Genomic DNA, 17,132 nt, shown 5'->3' with positions numbered 1-17,132 from the left:
TCGCGGCCGTGTGGCCAACGTTATCCACCAAAACACATGAATCCACTGTACCTGAGTCTCCCCAATCCATGTGTTATAAAAGTTACTCATGCCCGAGAAGGAAAATCTGGACCGGACTTCTTAGATCGACGTACAGCCCAAGCCAGAGAATTTTCAATGATGTGCAATACCGGCCGCAAGGCGTTAGGTGGCGGTATTGGCCGTTTGCAATCTCAGAGTCATTCCCAATGATAACATCAGGCTGGATGGATGAATTATGAATGGATATAGTGAATAAAATAACGATTAAAACCCAGGTTCTCTCGGGTTTGGCGCTCTAGCGATGGCGAGTTAACCCGACTTATCCCGGGTCTGGCGCTGAATATGTTAAGCAACTCTTAAGCAGACCCAATAGTAACAATAATAAACAGTGTGCATGTAATGAGTCTAAGTGGCAGAATGTATTAAGCTATGGTGAAGTAAATATAATTTTGTCCAAAGGTAAAGTGTTCCATATCTTTGGTGCGTAATTAGCAAAGGCTGCAGCCCTGATTTTCTTTTGGCTGTTGCTGGGACCCTTCAATAAACCAGTAGTGGATGATCTTAATGTTCTTGGGGGCACATAGTTGACAAGAGAATTGGCAACGTAGCTTGGTCCTGTTCCATTTAGGGCTTTGTATATAAGCTGGTTGAGTTGTTATAAAAAACGATTCTAAATGTTACCGGAAGCCAGGGCAGAGTAGCCAACACTGGTGCTCTCTCCTCTTGGTTCTAGTTAATAGCCTAGCTGCAGAGTGGCTAACACTGGACTGGTGTGGTCTCTCCTCTTGGTTCTAGTTAATAGCCTAGCTGCAGAGTGGCTAACACTGGACTGGTGTGGTCTCTCCTCTTGGTTCTAGTTAATAGCCTAGCTGCAGAGTGGCTAACACTGGACTGGTGTGGTCTCTCCTCTTGGTTCTAGTTAATAGCCTAGCTGCAGAGTAGCCAACACTGGACTGGTGTGGTCTCTCCTCTTGGTTCTAGTTAATAGCCTAGCTGCAGAGTGGCTAACACTGGACTGGTGTGGTCTCTCCTCTTGGTTCTAGTTAATAGCCTAGCTGCAGAGTAGCCAACACTGGACTGGTGTGGTCTCTCCTCTTGGTTCTAGTTAATAGCCTAGCTGCAGAGTGGCTAACACTGGACTGGTGTGGTCTCTCCTCTTGGTTCTAGTTAATAGCCTAGCTGCAGAGTGGCTAACACTGGACTGGTGTGGTCTCTCCTGTTGGTTCTAGTTAATACCGTAGCCTAGCTGCAGAGTGGCTAACACTGGACTGATGTGGTCTCTCCTCTTGGTTCTAGTTAATAGCCTAGCTGCAGAGTGGCTAACACTGGACTGGTGTGGTCTCTCCTCTTGGTTCTAGTTAATAGCCTAGCTGCAGAGTGGCTAACACTGGACTGGTGTGGTCTCTCCTCTTGGTTCTAGTTAATAGCCTAGCTGCAGAGTAGCCAACACTGGATTGATGTGGTGTCTCCTCTTGAATGAGTTAGAGTCTCTGGAGTGCATGACAGTAGACAAGTCAACTTGCAATAAAGGCATGGATCAGTTTTTCAGAGTCCTTTTGATTTATAAACGGTCATATTTTAACTACGTTTCTAAGGTGAAGAATGGCGTTTTGTCACCTTGTTGGATGTGGGACAAGCGTGTTATGTTGGGTCACTCACTGCAGAGAATAGCTGAGGAGGGGGTCTGCAGGATGAGACAGGAGCCATCAGGCTGGGGGATGTTGACCCTGAAGGCCAGCCTGGCACGGGTGCTCTTCTTCTTGGACCCGGCCACGCCGATACGGGCCTCCACGTCTGCGTTACGCAGCTTCAGGATGCCCACGCAGTCCACCCTGTAGAAGACAAGACCATGATGAATGACACTGGGTATCTACTGGACATCTACCGGACATCTACCGGACATCTACTGGACATCTACTGGCCAATGGGACAAACAAACTGCTCACGTATGAACGTCGTCAGATCAATACAAACATCTTAGTTCGTACACTTGTTTCCTAATAAAACACGATAGAATAAAATATATGTTCACTTAGATTTTGAAACAGGAAATACACTATTTGGATTCAGGGTATCTGCATGTTTCAACAAGTTAAATTTAAGACTTTGTAAGACCTTTTTAATATGACGCAATTTCACAACCATGTTAGCAAAAACATTATTTATAAACACATAGTGACATTGAATTGGTGGCTGCCAATTTAAATTCTCGCATTCCATACAAGCTCTCGCCAGACGCACCAAGCTCCCAATAGCCCTCGAATACAAAAACATTAAATATATGTAATATTATTACATCTCCCGACAGCCGGACTGCCCCCACAGAAATGTAATACCTGTGCAAATTAAATTTAAGTATTATTTTTAATACCCTGCAGATACTGTGGGATTGTTATTCCTCCTCAAAAGGTAACTAGATCTATTAGCAGCCAAGCTCCAAAACCCTTCGGATAATGTATCATATTCCATAACACCATTTTCAAATCCCATGGCTTTTTTCAGATTTTCCATGACCGTAGGATCCCTGAAACATGCTGTATCATAAATATATATTTTAAAAGGACAATGTATATTACTGCTTCATGTATTACATACCATGTCATTTTATTTGGTTGTTTGTTTGATGTGTTTTAATTGTTTTCCTTACCTCTGTGATGTATGTATTGTCTGTCTCTTTTCTATTTTATAAATTTTTTTATTATTATTATTCAAAAAGATTTGCCCTTTTGTCCTCTCGCCAGGCCGTTGTTGTAAATAAGAATTTGTTGGACCTGCCTGGTTAAATACAAATAAAAACAATCCCTTACGCAAGTGTCATGTCCGTGCCGGGCTCCAGGGGGACCTCTATGACGGTGGTGCCCTCTATGTCCACCTCCGTGCAGGCCGTGGTGTTGCGTCCCGTCACTCTGCACGCCTGGTAGAAACCGTGAGGCTTCACTCGACCCGCATCGCTGGCGACAAACACCTGCAGCACCACTGGCTCCGTCACGCCCTCCAACTGGGCGAGCAAGGAGACAAGAACAACTGAGAAACCATCATATCACACAAGCTCCTCCACAAGACCAAACACCTTGTCCTCTGCAGTAACAATCTCTAGAAAGCACAATATTATTACATTTGTACATTTTACATTTATATTTTTACTGTACATTTTACTGTATATTTTAGAATGTATATACATACGTATGTTAGAATGTATATCCATGACTATATTTCTATTCTTATTTAGATTTTTGACTACCTAAATGTTTATTGTGAGCGAATATAATATAATAGAAGTACTTTCTATTCTAATCTATTACAAGAAGCCATTTCTTCGCCAGTTCACCAAAACTGATGCAATTTTGTTAGGAATCAACCTGTGTCCAACCTTGACGGTGGGGAAGCCCTGTTGTGTGCGATCTTTGACAGAGCCTCTGCTGCCCTCCGTCAGGTAGCGGGCTCTGTGCTGGGTCTCTGGCTGGACCAGGATCTTCAGCTCCTTCCCGTCGCTCTTCTGGGGGTACTGACCGGACAGCAGCCCGCTTTTAGCCAGAGTCCCAGTGTCCAGAGAGCTGCAAGACAAACAGCATTAACGGTGCTGTAAGTGGTATTTTATTGTTAAGATATGTGTTAAATAGCTCTACATTCTGACAGTCATCACCGATATAGTGTGTGTTTGGTCAGTAACATGGGTCTACTCTCCTAGTCCCTCCGCTCTGCAGTAAACACAAGATACATGATCTGGTATCCTGTTCCCACTTTATTCAATCAGGAGAGAGAACCCTAGATATTTTTTTTTATACTTATTTCAAGAAATCTTGCCAAGACAAATTTGCTTACTGCATTAAGAGATTATTTTACTTGTTTCAAAGACACATTTGCTTAAAACTAGTTTCTATTTCTTATTTTTGTCAGACCACTTTTGCAGTGTGGAGTTCTCTCTCCTGAATGGATAAAGTGAGAACAGGATATCAGAAAATTTATTTAGTTTTTACTGCAGAGCAGAGGGACTGAGAGACCCATGTTATACTGACCAGACACTCTATATCAGTGATGGCTGTCGGAGTGTAGAGCTATTATTTTAACATGTAGAAGACTTATATATATATATATATATAAAAAAAAAAAAAACACTTACAGCACTGCTAAAAAGCCTCCCAAAGGGGCAAAACGGTGTTTTAAACGGCTGATACGTGAGCATTACCTGGCCTTGGGACTGGCCTTGTCTGGGCCCAGCTGGGACAGGACAAAGTGAGGGGCCTTGGCGCTGTCCGCATCGAACACGTCCATGCTGTCCTCCGGCGGGGTGGGCTTGGGGCCTGGTCGCTGGCGCGGGGTGCGTTTTCTGGACTTGCGCGGCACCTCAGTGTTGTCGTTGTAGGAGCTGCTGCTGATCAGGCTGAAGTTGGAGGCCGAGTCATCGGCCCACATGCTGCTGCTGTGTTCCGAGTCGGGGCCCGGCAGACCCGAGGGGGCTGGTTCCTCCTGGCACGACATCTGGCTGTCGTCAAACAGGTCCTCCGGGGGCGGGGAGATGCTCAGCACGGGCCTCCGCTTGGACGGGGTGTTCTGGTGCGGCTGCTGTTGAACTAGCCCCGGTGCCACCCCTGGCTCTCCCGCTACGTGGTTGGCCCCTCCGCTATTGACCCTGCCCGGGGCAGAGAGAGCCCCCTCCGTGCCCTGCATATCGGAGGCTCTCGCTCCATCACCTCCGCTGGGATGGAGGTGCTGGGGGGCCTTGGGGTGGTCTGAGACAGAGGTAGCGGGGGCCATGGGGGGGCCAGAGCAGGGGGCTCCCATGGCGGAAGGGGCCGAGGGGCTGGAGGTGGAAGAGGTGGCATCTGCGGTACGTACAAACAACAGGAGTTAGCGGAGGGGGTCCGCGCAGAGCAGGCTAGCAGTCCCGTTCAAGCAGCTGAATTTGTGCATGATTCGTCCAGATTATCCCCCTCTTCCCAACTCTAAATTCAGTGGGATCCTGTTTGTTATACGCCCCCCACTGTGCATGCGAGAGCTCGGGCATTGATCAAATGTTCTGAGGTTAGAGTTGAGAAAGGTACTCTAGGCCCCACGTTGTTATAATTCCTACAAAAAGCTCTCAACTAAAATCAATGTGACAAAACTGACATGCTTTGTTCACAAAAACAAAAGCAAGCTATAAATCGTTACATACACATTGCTAGAAAGGAAAAACAATTAAAGAAAAGGAAAGAAATCTGGCACGACTTTCTTGTGCAGCCAAATTTGCAAGCTAGTAAATGTGGCACCAAATTAAATTTGCGGGGGTAACAGTAGTTTCTGCAATGTGCATTCAGTAGTACACGATAGTTTTGCGCATGCCAATTGGAGGATTTGGTTGGGACTGAGCGTAGCCATGGAGACAGAATAAACAAGCCTCTGACCTATGGAGCAGTGAACTGCAGACCATTTTATATGCAGACACTCCCTGCCTCAGAGGGAACTTCCTGCAATAAAAACGAGACAGCCAATGAGCAACAAGAAAGCTGATCATTCAAGACTCAACTTCTGTCATTCAGTGTAATTGGATGGGTTAAAATGCGGGAAGGAAGAAGCAACTCTGGAGGTGGATCATCTATAGACACTTTGAAGTAAGTGTGTTCTGGTTAATGGTGATTTGAAGGACATTTACAGGTCGTCATGCTGTTTGCCAAAATAAAGATCACAGCACAAAAGCGCTCTCTCTCTCTCCAACTTGAGTGTGTTGACTGAGTTAAGTTAGTGCTCTCCAGGTGGAACTGAAGAAAGAATCGAGGCTGGATAACCATGATCTAGGATCAGATTGCGCTTCTTCTTATCCTGTGTGAAGTTTGAAAAACAGCGTGCCGATGCTGAGGGGCAACCTCTCCTTGCTTTGCGGGAAGACAGAGCCTACACAGTCTACAGATATTAGTCGGCTCCTTTCAAAGACTGGAGGTTGAGTCTTTTTTCCACTGCTACAAACCACAGCTACCTATCTGACTTGGTATGGTGTTCATGGGTGGCAAATTCTTCTTCTTTTTTTATTCTGCTGGCACTCTCCTGACAACCTCAGTCTAAAAACTCACTCTAAACAGAGGCTGCCTGCCAGTCTACACAGATGTGCTGTTCTTGCCAAGAAGAAGATTCATTACCTCCAGAAAACAACAAAGAACCAACGCTGATTTTAAATCATTCCATGGGGGGGGGGGGGGGGGGGGGGGGGGTGTACAGGCAAAATAATTCAAAAGCAAGATGCAAATCCAATTAACAGGATTTAGATCAACGTGAGGCAACGCTGCGTGAAGTCTGACAAGACTAGGCTACGTTTCGACTTGCCCTCAGCATTCAAGGTCCTAGCTGTTCTCTATTACCTACAGAAGAAGGTCCTAGCTGTTCTCTATTACCTACAGAAGAAGGTCCTAGCTGTTCTCTATTACCTACAGAAGAAGGTCCTACAGAAGAACTCATGGCACAAGCCAAGGTGAAGATGCCCCTTAGGTTATGGACGCAAGGTCACATTAGCATTTCTGCCCCGACCGGTTTAGGGGAGGACGTGGTATTAAAGGGTGAACTGATCCCAGATCATGGCGTTAAGTGTGACGAGGAGGCCACTCACCTGAGGCCAGGGCAGCAGAGGGGGGCGGTCCCGCCTCTCCCCCACTCTTCTGGCTCATGGCGGGGGGGTCTGGCCGGGTGGAGGAGCACTGCAGCTGGAGCTCTTTGGGGAGGAGGTCATACACCGACTCTGCAACACAGGAAGACCAGATGAACTGGGTCGTTAGGGCCTTCACAGGGTTAGCCTTCACAGGGTTAGCCTTCACAGGGTCAGCCTTCACAGGGTCAGCCTTCACAGGGTTAGCCTTCACAGGGTTAGCCTTCACAGGGCTTCCCCTAAACAACGCTATAGGGGCACAGCGCCACTATGACAAGGAGCCAGCGCCACCATGTGGTTTAAAAATATATATATTTTTGCAGTGAAAGCTTGGGGCCAGCTTAAAAACAGACACATCATAGTCTAATACATAATTGCTTGGTTGTGTGTTTTCGTGTGCAACGTTAAACTATTGTGCAACCCTTATACACCGTACTTAATGTTTTTAAGTCGCAGGAAATTACAGCAAATTGCTTTCTTTATTGCATAGCCCCCCTCTCTGGACCACCCCCTGGCTGCGACTAAGCACCGCCTTGTTTGAAAATGCTGGGGAAAAGCTCTGCTTTATTTGTTAACAAAGCAAAACAAACCAGACAAGGTTGTGTACACACACACACACACACACACAAACAAACGCACACAGGATACATAAGGGAGGCCGTGTTGAACGAGGCAGACAACATCGTGGAGGCCATCAGCCTCTGAGCGAAAGCCCTGCGTGGGGCAGAGTAAAATAAAACACAGAGAGACACGGAAGGAAGGAATCCCTGCAGACCGCCTCGTCTCTAGAACCAAAACACCACTACTACACCAGAATAGACAATCGCTGACGGCGCATAAACAGAGCTAGGCGGTTCGGTTGCTAAGAAACAGGGGGCCCCATCGACACCCCAACGTGGATAGGTGGCATCCAGCCTGTGTAGCAGCCACCAGATACTCTGAGACTTAGCGGCGGCAAGCAGAAATGCTGAGACCTGACACAGGCACGCCATCTCTGTGGTTCTGTGAGGCGAGCGAGGGAACACGCACACACACAATCACCATGCTGTCATGCACACACATCATCACCACATACAATAACCATGCTCCCACACACATCATCACCACATACAATCACCATGCTCCCACACACACACATCATCACCACATACAATCACCATGCTCCCACACACACATCATCACCACATACAATAACCATGCTCCCACACACACACATATCATCACCACATACAATCACCATGCTCCCACACACACATCATCACCACATACAATCACCATGCTCCCACACACACACATACACACATCATCACCACATACAATCACCATGCTCCCACACACACATCATCACCACATACAATCACCATGCTCCCACACATCACCACATACAATCACCATGCTCCCACACACACACACACACACACGTCACACACACACACCACATACAATCACCATGCTCCCCCACACACACACATCATCACCACATACAATCACCATGCTCCCCCCCACACACATCACATACAACCACCATGCTCCCACACACACATCACATACAATCACCATGCTCCCACACACACACTAAGGCTGTCCCCGAAGCCTGTTTTTGGGATTCAAACTTCGTCAGGGTATTTCGAACAGACGTTCGAACCTTCATTATTTTTTTATAATATAAAAGGAAAATCCAATTTTTTTTTATATAAATATCCTCAAACTAAATCCTCAATTTGAATAAAGTGATTAATCTGATTAAATGAGTCTCTTTTTATTAAATCAACTTTCTTTAATGAATATAACTCATCAGTTTTACTGTATACTATATAGTGTAGCCAAATTTTTATCTGCAGGTGTGAAGAAAAACCCCATTGGTTTAAACAGAATGAATAGACACATAAAGAAAAAATATATATATATCTTTATTAAAAATAAAAAATTCGAATGTTGATAACTTGATTTAGAATTCAAATGCCAACGTAACGAACGAAGGTCTGAACTTTCGAACTCAGCCCTAACACACACACACACACACCTAGAGTAGACTGTAAACAAGATCAGGCAGAGCGCCGCCAGGTCAGAGCGAGGCGAGGAGAACATTTAAACAGTGTAGCGTAGGGGTGAGAGGGCTAATCGATTCATGTGATGACGATTGTGTATTGTCATGATTCTGCATTGATGCACACAATTCAACAATCAATGTTCTTACTCAGTTTGCTGGGTTTTGAATGTGTTGTGTTTTGCTTCTGTATGTGTGTGTGTGTGTGAGGATCTGTTCTCACCATATCTTGAAAGTAATTTACAGCAGGGTTAGAAATTAACATTTTTTTTCAAGGGCTTTTTTTGCCCCCCTTAATTGCTTTTCGGGGGCTTTTTTTTGTATTTCGGGGGCACAAAATTTTTATAATGAAAATTAACATAAAGATTATAAAACATTGTTGACACTTTTTTTTACAGTCTTGGTCCCTATGTTTGATAACGTAATGTTAATGTCTCCATATATAGGGCTCTACGCTAACCTTTTTCCCAAGGAGCACATGTGCTCCTAAATAAAATGTTAATAAATAAAATCTAAATACAAATTTAGGAGCACACATAAATTTAGGAGCACAGTGACAATTGTTCAAGTAACACACACACACACACACACACACACACACACGATGTGTGACATCATGGCTTGGTTTCATGTTTTGAGGTACCTTCAATTATCTGTAAATAATACATACATACTCTATCTAAATAGATTACATATTATTGTCCCTGAGTGAGGGCAAGTTGTGTTGTTGTCTTGATATAATAACCGGTTGCCTCTGGATCAATGAATGTCTAATATTGAATAATATTATTAGATATTTTATTTTTAACATCCCTAATTCCAACAGTCAAGAGGCTTGTTTCAAATTGATGAAAAACCCCACACACGCAACGTTTGTGAGTATAGGCTCTGGCCAGATCGATCAATGAAATACGTTGCGCGCTCAGCGCTGTGGAATGAAGGAAATGCGCATCGGGATCGGATTTGGATGTTATTCTTTTGGAGTTGTGTTACAAATGGAATGGTCTTTCCCCGCCGAACACAAGTTACTTAACGCTACACAGCCAGGTCGCGCTATGCAGATGCTTAGCTTGCTAACGTTAAGATAGCAGTGTAATGCTTGATGAGAGCAGAGCGCTCTCTCTGTGTTCGCAGCACCTCTCAAGTGCCTGGAAGCATCTCCCTGTAACACGCAGCGGGCCCCGCCTCCCTCCTCCTTGGAACAAACATTCCACCCAAAAACTGAATTTCAGTCCAGTTTCAATCTGAACTATTAACAGCGGAGCTGTTTTGTAATTCTTCACAATCACTCGTCTGTCTCGCACACTGCAAGTAAATGATTTTTCCGGTTTGCACACACACATATTATTAGGGGCAATACGAGGGAAATGCTCGCACTGTAGAGCATATATATAATTATATATATAATTAGTAAACTGTCGGGGGCTTTTTTTGCCCCCCTTAACTGATATTCGGGGGCATTTGGTCAATTTTCGAGGGCATTTTGCCCCAAGCCCCCGTTAATTTCGAACCCTGATTTACAGTAATGGGCCGATTCCGATTGCCATGAAATTAGCTCAGTGCATATTCCATGATTCCAAGAGGAATAAACGTGTTGCTTTTGGTGACCCTGTGACCTTTCCTCTAGCGCCACCATCTGGGTAAGATATTCAAATGAGTGCATCTCCTGACCCGTTAGTCATACAGTCACAACATTTGCTGTGAATATTCATGACCCCTAGATGAACAAACGGGTCACCCTGTAACCTCTTCTCTAGTGCCAACTAAACTGAGAAAATACATCTAAAAAGGTCATGGCTTGGCGGATTGCCATATAATTAGTTGTGTGCATTCATGACCCCAGGAGGAATAAATCTCCTCTAGCGCCACCATCAGGCTAAAGTAAACCTTCCAATTTCAAATGAGAGCTTCTGACCCATTAGTCATACAGTAAAAGAATTTGCTGTGAATATGCTCGACCCCTAGGAGGGAGAAACCTGTTGATTTTGGTGAGCCTATGATCTTTCCTCTAGCACCGGCATATGGCAATATTGGCAACTCTTGTTTGTTATCTACCCAGTAAAATGCTGCTCGCTATCTGCAAACAGCTCCACTGTCTGTGTGTATACTCGAGTAGCCTCCAGCTCCAGCAAGGATTCTCCGGCGCTGCAGCTGGACCCTATTGGTATACTGTGCTCGCAGCTCCACTGTCTGTGTGTATACTCGAGTAGCCTCCAGCTCCAGCAAGGATTCTCCGGCGCTGCAGCTGGACCCTATTGGTATACTGTGCTCGCTATCTGCAAACAGCTCCACTGTCTGTGTGTATACTCGAGTAGCCTCCAGCTCCAGCAAGGATTCTCCGGCGCTGCAGCTGCTGGACCCTATTGGTATACTACTGTGCTTTGATCAAATCACATTCAGCATGCCCTCATGCGATGGAAGCAGGGGGCTCGACTACGCATCGAATCAATGTTATAAGACATTGATATCAGGAGCTATCTGTAGCTACTGCTAGCCGGCTAGATAACGTTAAGACAACACCTCAGTGAACTATTTAGTTTACTGGGACATATAGAGCTAACGTGAGGTAATGTTGCCTACCGAGCGAACGGACTTCAACGGAGGTATTATGCACTCGACTATTGCTGGAGCATTTGTTGATATCAGCAGCTATCAGTAGCTAGCCAGCTAGATACCGTTAGACAATGCCTCATGTATTAAAACTAGGGATGCTCGATATTGGCTTTTTTACCGATACCGATATTGTCAAACTCTTAATTTCCGATACCGATATCAACCGATACCGATATATGCAGGGTTCCCCCCCCCCCCCCCCCCCCCCCCCCCAAAAAACGGAATAATTTCAGGTAACTAATAATTTCACTGGATGCAATATTGTTATTGTTTTTTTTTTTGTTTTTTTTACCGATACCGATATTTTCCGTTATCACATTTTACTGCCGATATCGGCCGATAATATCGGCCATCCCTAATTAAAACTAAAAGTGAATAGTTGACTGGGTCATTGTTTAAACAGTAACGTTAGCTCACGGAGGTCCGCAGTAGACTAGAGCAGACTGCCTCCGTGTTGATACGAGCACGGACTGGGGCGGATATGACTCGTTGCCACGGGTTTTTTCAAAATAAGAGTATCATATGAACCGAACGTTGCTAACTGCCGGAGCCATCGATATTATGACTGGAGCTGCGCTTGGGGCGGAAATGAGACCCGCACAGGATTTTCAAAATAAGAGTATCGATATGAACTACACGCCAGGTGGCGGGCAGACCTCTCAGTGTCACTCGCCAAACCTAAAATATGCCCGCCATTGGCGGGTGGCGGGCTCTAATTTCGTGCCCTGCCTATATATCAACGTGTCCCATATGTGTGTGTGTGGCTGTGAGTGTGTGTAGCTGATCAGGAAATAAGATAATCAATTTTTCAGCCCGCTTCTATAGCGTGCATAAGTACACATATACTATCAATAATCTAGCGTTTATTTGAAAACGATTCATAAATAGGCAGAGAAATTACAACGTGTTTTGTGTATTACAGTAAAGCACGATTCCTGCAGAATCTTAATTTTTTTCTGAAAGTTTAAAAAAACGAGCATTTTTCAAAATGGTATAAAACGGAAATTAACCGATTAAAAAACAATCCGTTTCGACAATGTTGACTGCAAACAAGTCATTGATAAGCGACGGTCGTATTAGACACATAGCCATAATTTAAGATATAGTTTATGCGTTCACAAATGTGAGCGCTCTGTCATTGAATAGAGCGTTGGCACTCAACGGGGTATATAGGACTGGCACGGCCGGCACGGAAAGTGTTAATAATAATTATTATAAATATTTTTTTTCTGTTGTACCGAACTCGTACCGAACCGTGACCCCAATACCAAGGTACGTACCGAACCGTGGCTTCTGTGTACCGTTACACCCCTACTGGTAATACTGGTGGTGACACTACACATTTTACAAGATGATGCTCAATATCTGTAGAGCGTTTACTTTGATCTTTAAAGGAAAACTCCAACATTTTGGGAAATTAGCTTATTTAACAAATAAAAGTGCAACGTTTATAGCAGCGGAAAACGTTTATTTTGTACATTATCTAACGTTAACACATACCTAAACTAACGTTACAACTAACCTAAAGTTAGTTTAGGTTTGTGTTAACGTTAGATAATGTACAAAATAAACGTTTTCCGCTGCTATAAACGTTGCACTTTTATTTTGACAACCCCATAAAGGAAGTCATTATATATGCTTTACAATCCTCCTGTTCTGCGTTAGCTCCGGTTAGCTCAGAGCGTCCGGTATAACAATATACCAGGGCTTGGATGACTGTTTTCTAAATTGGGGAGGCTTTTAATCGTCATGGTAAGAGGATTTCAAGTCATGGTATCCATAAACTTCAATCGGTTCGGATCTTTTGAATGAATGAGAATGTAAACAAACACAGCGTCACGTTGAAATCACTGGCTGCGCTCAGAGAGTAGTGGTTGGGCAAAAAAATAGTTCAGAGTATATTTGCTTATAAAACGTAATTGTCTAATTCAATTATTTTTTTATTTCTCCACGTGGTGAATACACAGGTCACAACATGTTTACATGAACGTTTTGGAGTTGTATTTGGAGTGTATTCTGCAATCTGTTAATAAACTTTTCAATCAATCAATCAAACTATACACTGTAAGGCTCCGGATCCGCCTCACTTCCAGTGATGAAGCTAAGCTATGCTAACGGAGCGACTGTTCCCTAAGCTAAATGCACGCACAGAGACAAAAAAGGTATGTATCTTCTTGTCTAACTCCAGGGAAGATGTTAAATAAGCTAATTTCCCAAAATGTTGGAGTTTTCCTTTAACGTTATGCAGCTACATTGATCTGCTGTGTCTGTCCGTCTACATCTGTTTTTAATTCATTTTCAATGACTAGTATGCATTTGTTGGACAGACAGAGTTGATGTTAGGTTCTAATTTTAAAATAAACTAACGGAGTGTAACATCTTCTGAACATTTGTGACGGATCAATGTAGCCGTTATTTAGCGCATCGCGCAAAAATACTTTTGCTGGTCTGGACTACTGAGCTCCTCTCCAGTCGAGCTACTGTGGGGTTCAAATCCAAAATACTGCCAAATCCTCTGCCATCGTTGTGTAACCTGTTGTGTTGTCTCTAGAAAATGTTTTATCTGCTTCACATGAAGTTAAATAAACTCTAGCAGTGAAAGTGAAACTTAAAGATACTCTGTACTGCAACACTGCTCAGCGTTTCCGTTAGCCGGTAATTACCGGTATTTGACCGGCAAAATCTGTTGAAGTCCGACATATTTAATCTCTCCGGTCTTAATGTCCGGTGAAAATAATTCCCTGAGTCTAAGCACAATTTGATTATTTGAATTGTATTAAAATAGGCTAAAATTAAATAGCCTATGCGATGAACGAAACGATCATTACATTTGTTTCCTCATCCTGTTTCATGTAATTAATAATAAAAAAAATTTGATCAAAAAAAAAAACATTTGTTTCCTCGTTGCTTCTAATAATTACAACGACGTCGTCAGCGAGAGCTTAGTGCTGGGTGTGCGAACTTTTGTGAAGCTGCAGAGCCGGAGCAGCAGCAGCACAATGCAGTATTCCAGCAGTACTCCAATTCAGCCATTTTCAATTCAATGTTGGGTGGGGGGCGCTGCTGTGCGGTCCCCAGAAAAGAGCCAATAACAGCTGAATTAGCTGCTCTGCAGCGCCATACTCTTTGCAAATAAGTCGTTGCGAGGTGGAGAGAGTCGTCACGCAAATCCACGATAATGTTGCCGTCTCTCTCTGCCAAATTTCTCAGTTCTTCGCTTGATATAATTAATACAAATGACCAATATAACGGAATTCGTTAGCTCATAAAAATGTGATTATAACAGACTGTTGTTTATTAATGTCGGGCGACTGCCCACAGACACCTATTTGATTTAAAGTCGGCAGCAGCACGAGTCTCTGGACTTATTTTATTTGGAATATAATGACTTTATACGCAAAAGTAGCCTAGTTTTAAGTAAAAATATTATAAATCTACATGCCTTGATGATGTCATTCTTTTGTTTTGTTGTCATTCTTTTGCCAATCAATTGTTTTTAAGCTCAATAAACTCTGACCGGAATTTCTGTCATTTGACCGGTAGATTGAAATCTACCGGACACTGAGGCCGGCAACAATTTTTTCTAACGGAAACCCTGACTGCTGCACAGACCTCATCTCTGCTGTCGGTGCACACTTTGAGTTCATAATGTTGTCTGACTTAAGTATTGATAACACGCTTAGTAGAGTTTTTTCAATTGATGAACATGGGCACTGATATGCGAAAACGAACTAAATGGGTTTTTATTTCTATTTAAAAAAACATACACCGGTGGACAAGTAATGCACTTTGGTTTAGCCTGAACACACAGAGTAACACCAGTATCACAGACTACCGCGGCAAGCCTAGTCTGCACTCTACTGAGTCTATTCTTCCAGTTCCTCCTGGTATTGTACACTAGATCCACACCAATATTGACTCATAACCGACAGTATATCTGTATCCACTTCTTGTATGTTACCGATATTGTTACTGGTTGATGATGCGTCTTTTACAGGCTCATTTTTAGCTAGCTCACTTACTATTAGATAGGTAGATATTGCTCCAACTTCAAGATACGTTTTGATGGGTATATGGCCATATTCAAAAGGGGTCCCAGAACCATTTGCTTCAAGATAACTGAATGGAAATGTGCTCAGTGGAATAACACAAGTCTCCTCTAACTCATTGAGCGCCAAAAACGAGATATCTAGTTTTTTGTTCCTTTTTTTTTTAATTATTATTATTATTCTAAACACTCGCGCAGGCCTTTGTGAGTGTGCCTGGGACCTCTGGCTACGTTATAATTGCAACAACGATCGAATCCCGACAGGTGGCAGTATCGCCTACTGTTACAAAGGGTCAGATTAAACCGAATATATATATTTATTGCTTGAGATCCCTTGTATAATATTTGTATATCGTTTGATATCCCTTGTATATTATTTGTATATATACACGGAATATCCCTTTACCTGGGTACAAACCAGACCATAATATTCGCTCTCCTATTGGACAGCGACCCCTAGGCGCCAACGACCATACCCCCAACGGCAAGTTCAAAGGCAACTCCAGGCATGTCTCAACATGCCCAGGGTTTGCGCAGTAATACGAGACAGAACTGAGGTTGGCACTAGATAATTCACCTTACGTATAAATACGGCGCAGGTGTACACAGCAGCACTTGTCTTCTAAACCTTGATGCCTTCACCACGAGACAACGTGCAGTGAAGTGAGCAACTTTGCCTCTGAATAGAGCCTTGAGAACCGCGTGCGAATAGATTGCTAAAGTGTCAGAGTTTAACGCAGTACCGTTGAGTTCGACTTATTCTAATGTGAAGTAATAGTCTATCATTTATAGTGTATCGTGCGGCTACCGTTCTTCAGTGACCAGCATTACCACCGGTTCGTCGTGTATATAGCTAGTGCACTTATCCAGGCTGGGCGGCCTAAACTCGTGCCCCCACCCGAGGAGTCCTAGACGAGAACCGTTGGATATGTACACCGGAGAACCTACACCGGCGACTGCAGAACCTTTTCTGGTTGGATTATATTGCTTTGGTACCGTGACTGCTGGAGCAGAGAACCGTCGACCCCACTATCGTTTGGGATCTACCCCCCGTGAGGATCATCACTCGAGCCCGCCTCTAGGAAGAGGCTGGCTAGCTGTCTTCCATGCTGTCGAGCATACTGGATTATAGCTGTTGCTTTGTCTACTGATCAAGGGAGTACTGCACTGGCTCCTGTATCTGGAACCTCGTTATTCCTCGTTGACCCAGACTTTGTACCCGAACATTCCTCTACCCCGGCCGGCCTTACACCCGGAGGGAACCCCCCAGTGTCTCCAGCTGGTACTAGTGTGCCCTATGTAATTGCTATACCACAGGTGGCGTCAGTTTAGACCCATCTTAGTATTCATACTATTCTCATTGACTTACGCTCTTGACTTACTTTACGTGTGTTCTTCGCCATACAAGCGCAAGCATAATTCTCAATCTGTAACCTAACGTTGCTTTGATAATAATAAATACCCTCTAAATAGTACTTTATGTGTCATTGCCGTATTCTTGTGTGGGTGTTCACCATATATATTCATGTACTGTATGGCCAGTAATTAAAGTACATAACTAGTAGTGGTTTAATATACCATACTCTTCAATACAGTCAGGGAATTGTACCCCTCAGTTACACCTACCTTTTGAACTACATGGGCCCGTTTAGTGTGGGCTGCCCCACGCCGCAGCGAGAGCACCCAAAGCACTAGGGAGTGAGCAGCAGTGAGCAAACTACAGCCATCTAACGTTCAACAATGGCGATCACCTAGAGCAAGCTATTGGATATTATGAAGAAGACAAAACG

General features: G+C 44.0%; 1 protein-coding gene across 2 annotated transcripts in view; it reads right to left on the bottom strand.

Moving 5' to 3' along the window:
* The window catches only part of LOC311245085 (nuclear factor of activated T-cells 5-like), a 72,605-nt gene that overhangs the window by 23,203 nt on the left and 32,270 nt on the right, over positions 1–17,132 (bottom strand). For both annotated transcript variants that reach the window (XM_084334858.1, XM_084334859.1), the window contains exons 2-6: positions 6,599–6,727; positions 4,208–4,844; positions 3,392–3,575; positions 2,829–3,019; positions 1,681–1,853 (exon numbers count right to left, since the gene is read on the bottom strand). In XM_084334858.1, the coding sequence (XP_084190984.1) occupies positions 1,681–1,853; positions 2,829–3,019; positions 3,392–3,575; positions 4,208–4,844; positions 6,599–6,727 (1,314 nt within the window). The remainder of the gene's footprint in view (positions 1–1,680; positions 1,854–2,828; positions 3,020–3,391; positions 3,576–4,207; positions 4,845–6,598; positions 6,728–17,132) is intronic.

This window comes from Notolepis coatsorum (assembly GCF_963971535.1).
Source record: "Notolepis coatsorum genome assembly, chromosome: 18".
In the NCBI taxonomy this organism is placed as follows: Eukaryota; Metazoa; Chordata; class Actinopteri; order Aulopiformes; family Paralepididae; genus Notolepis; species Notolepis coatsorum.
Note: the sequence above shows the minus strand (reverse complement) of the source record. Positions and strands in the feature narration are given on the sequence as shown.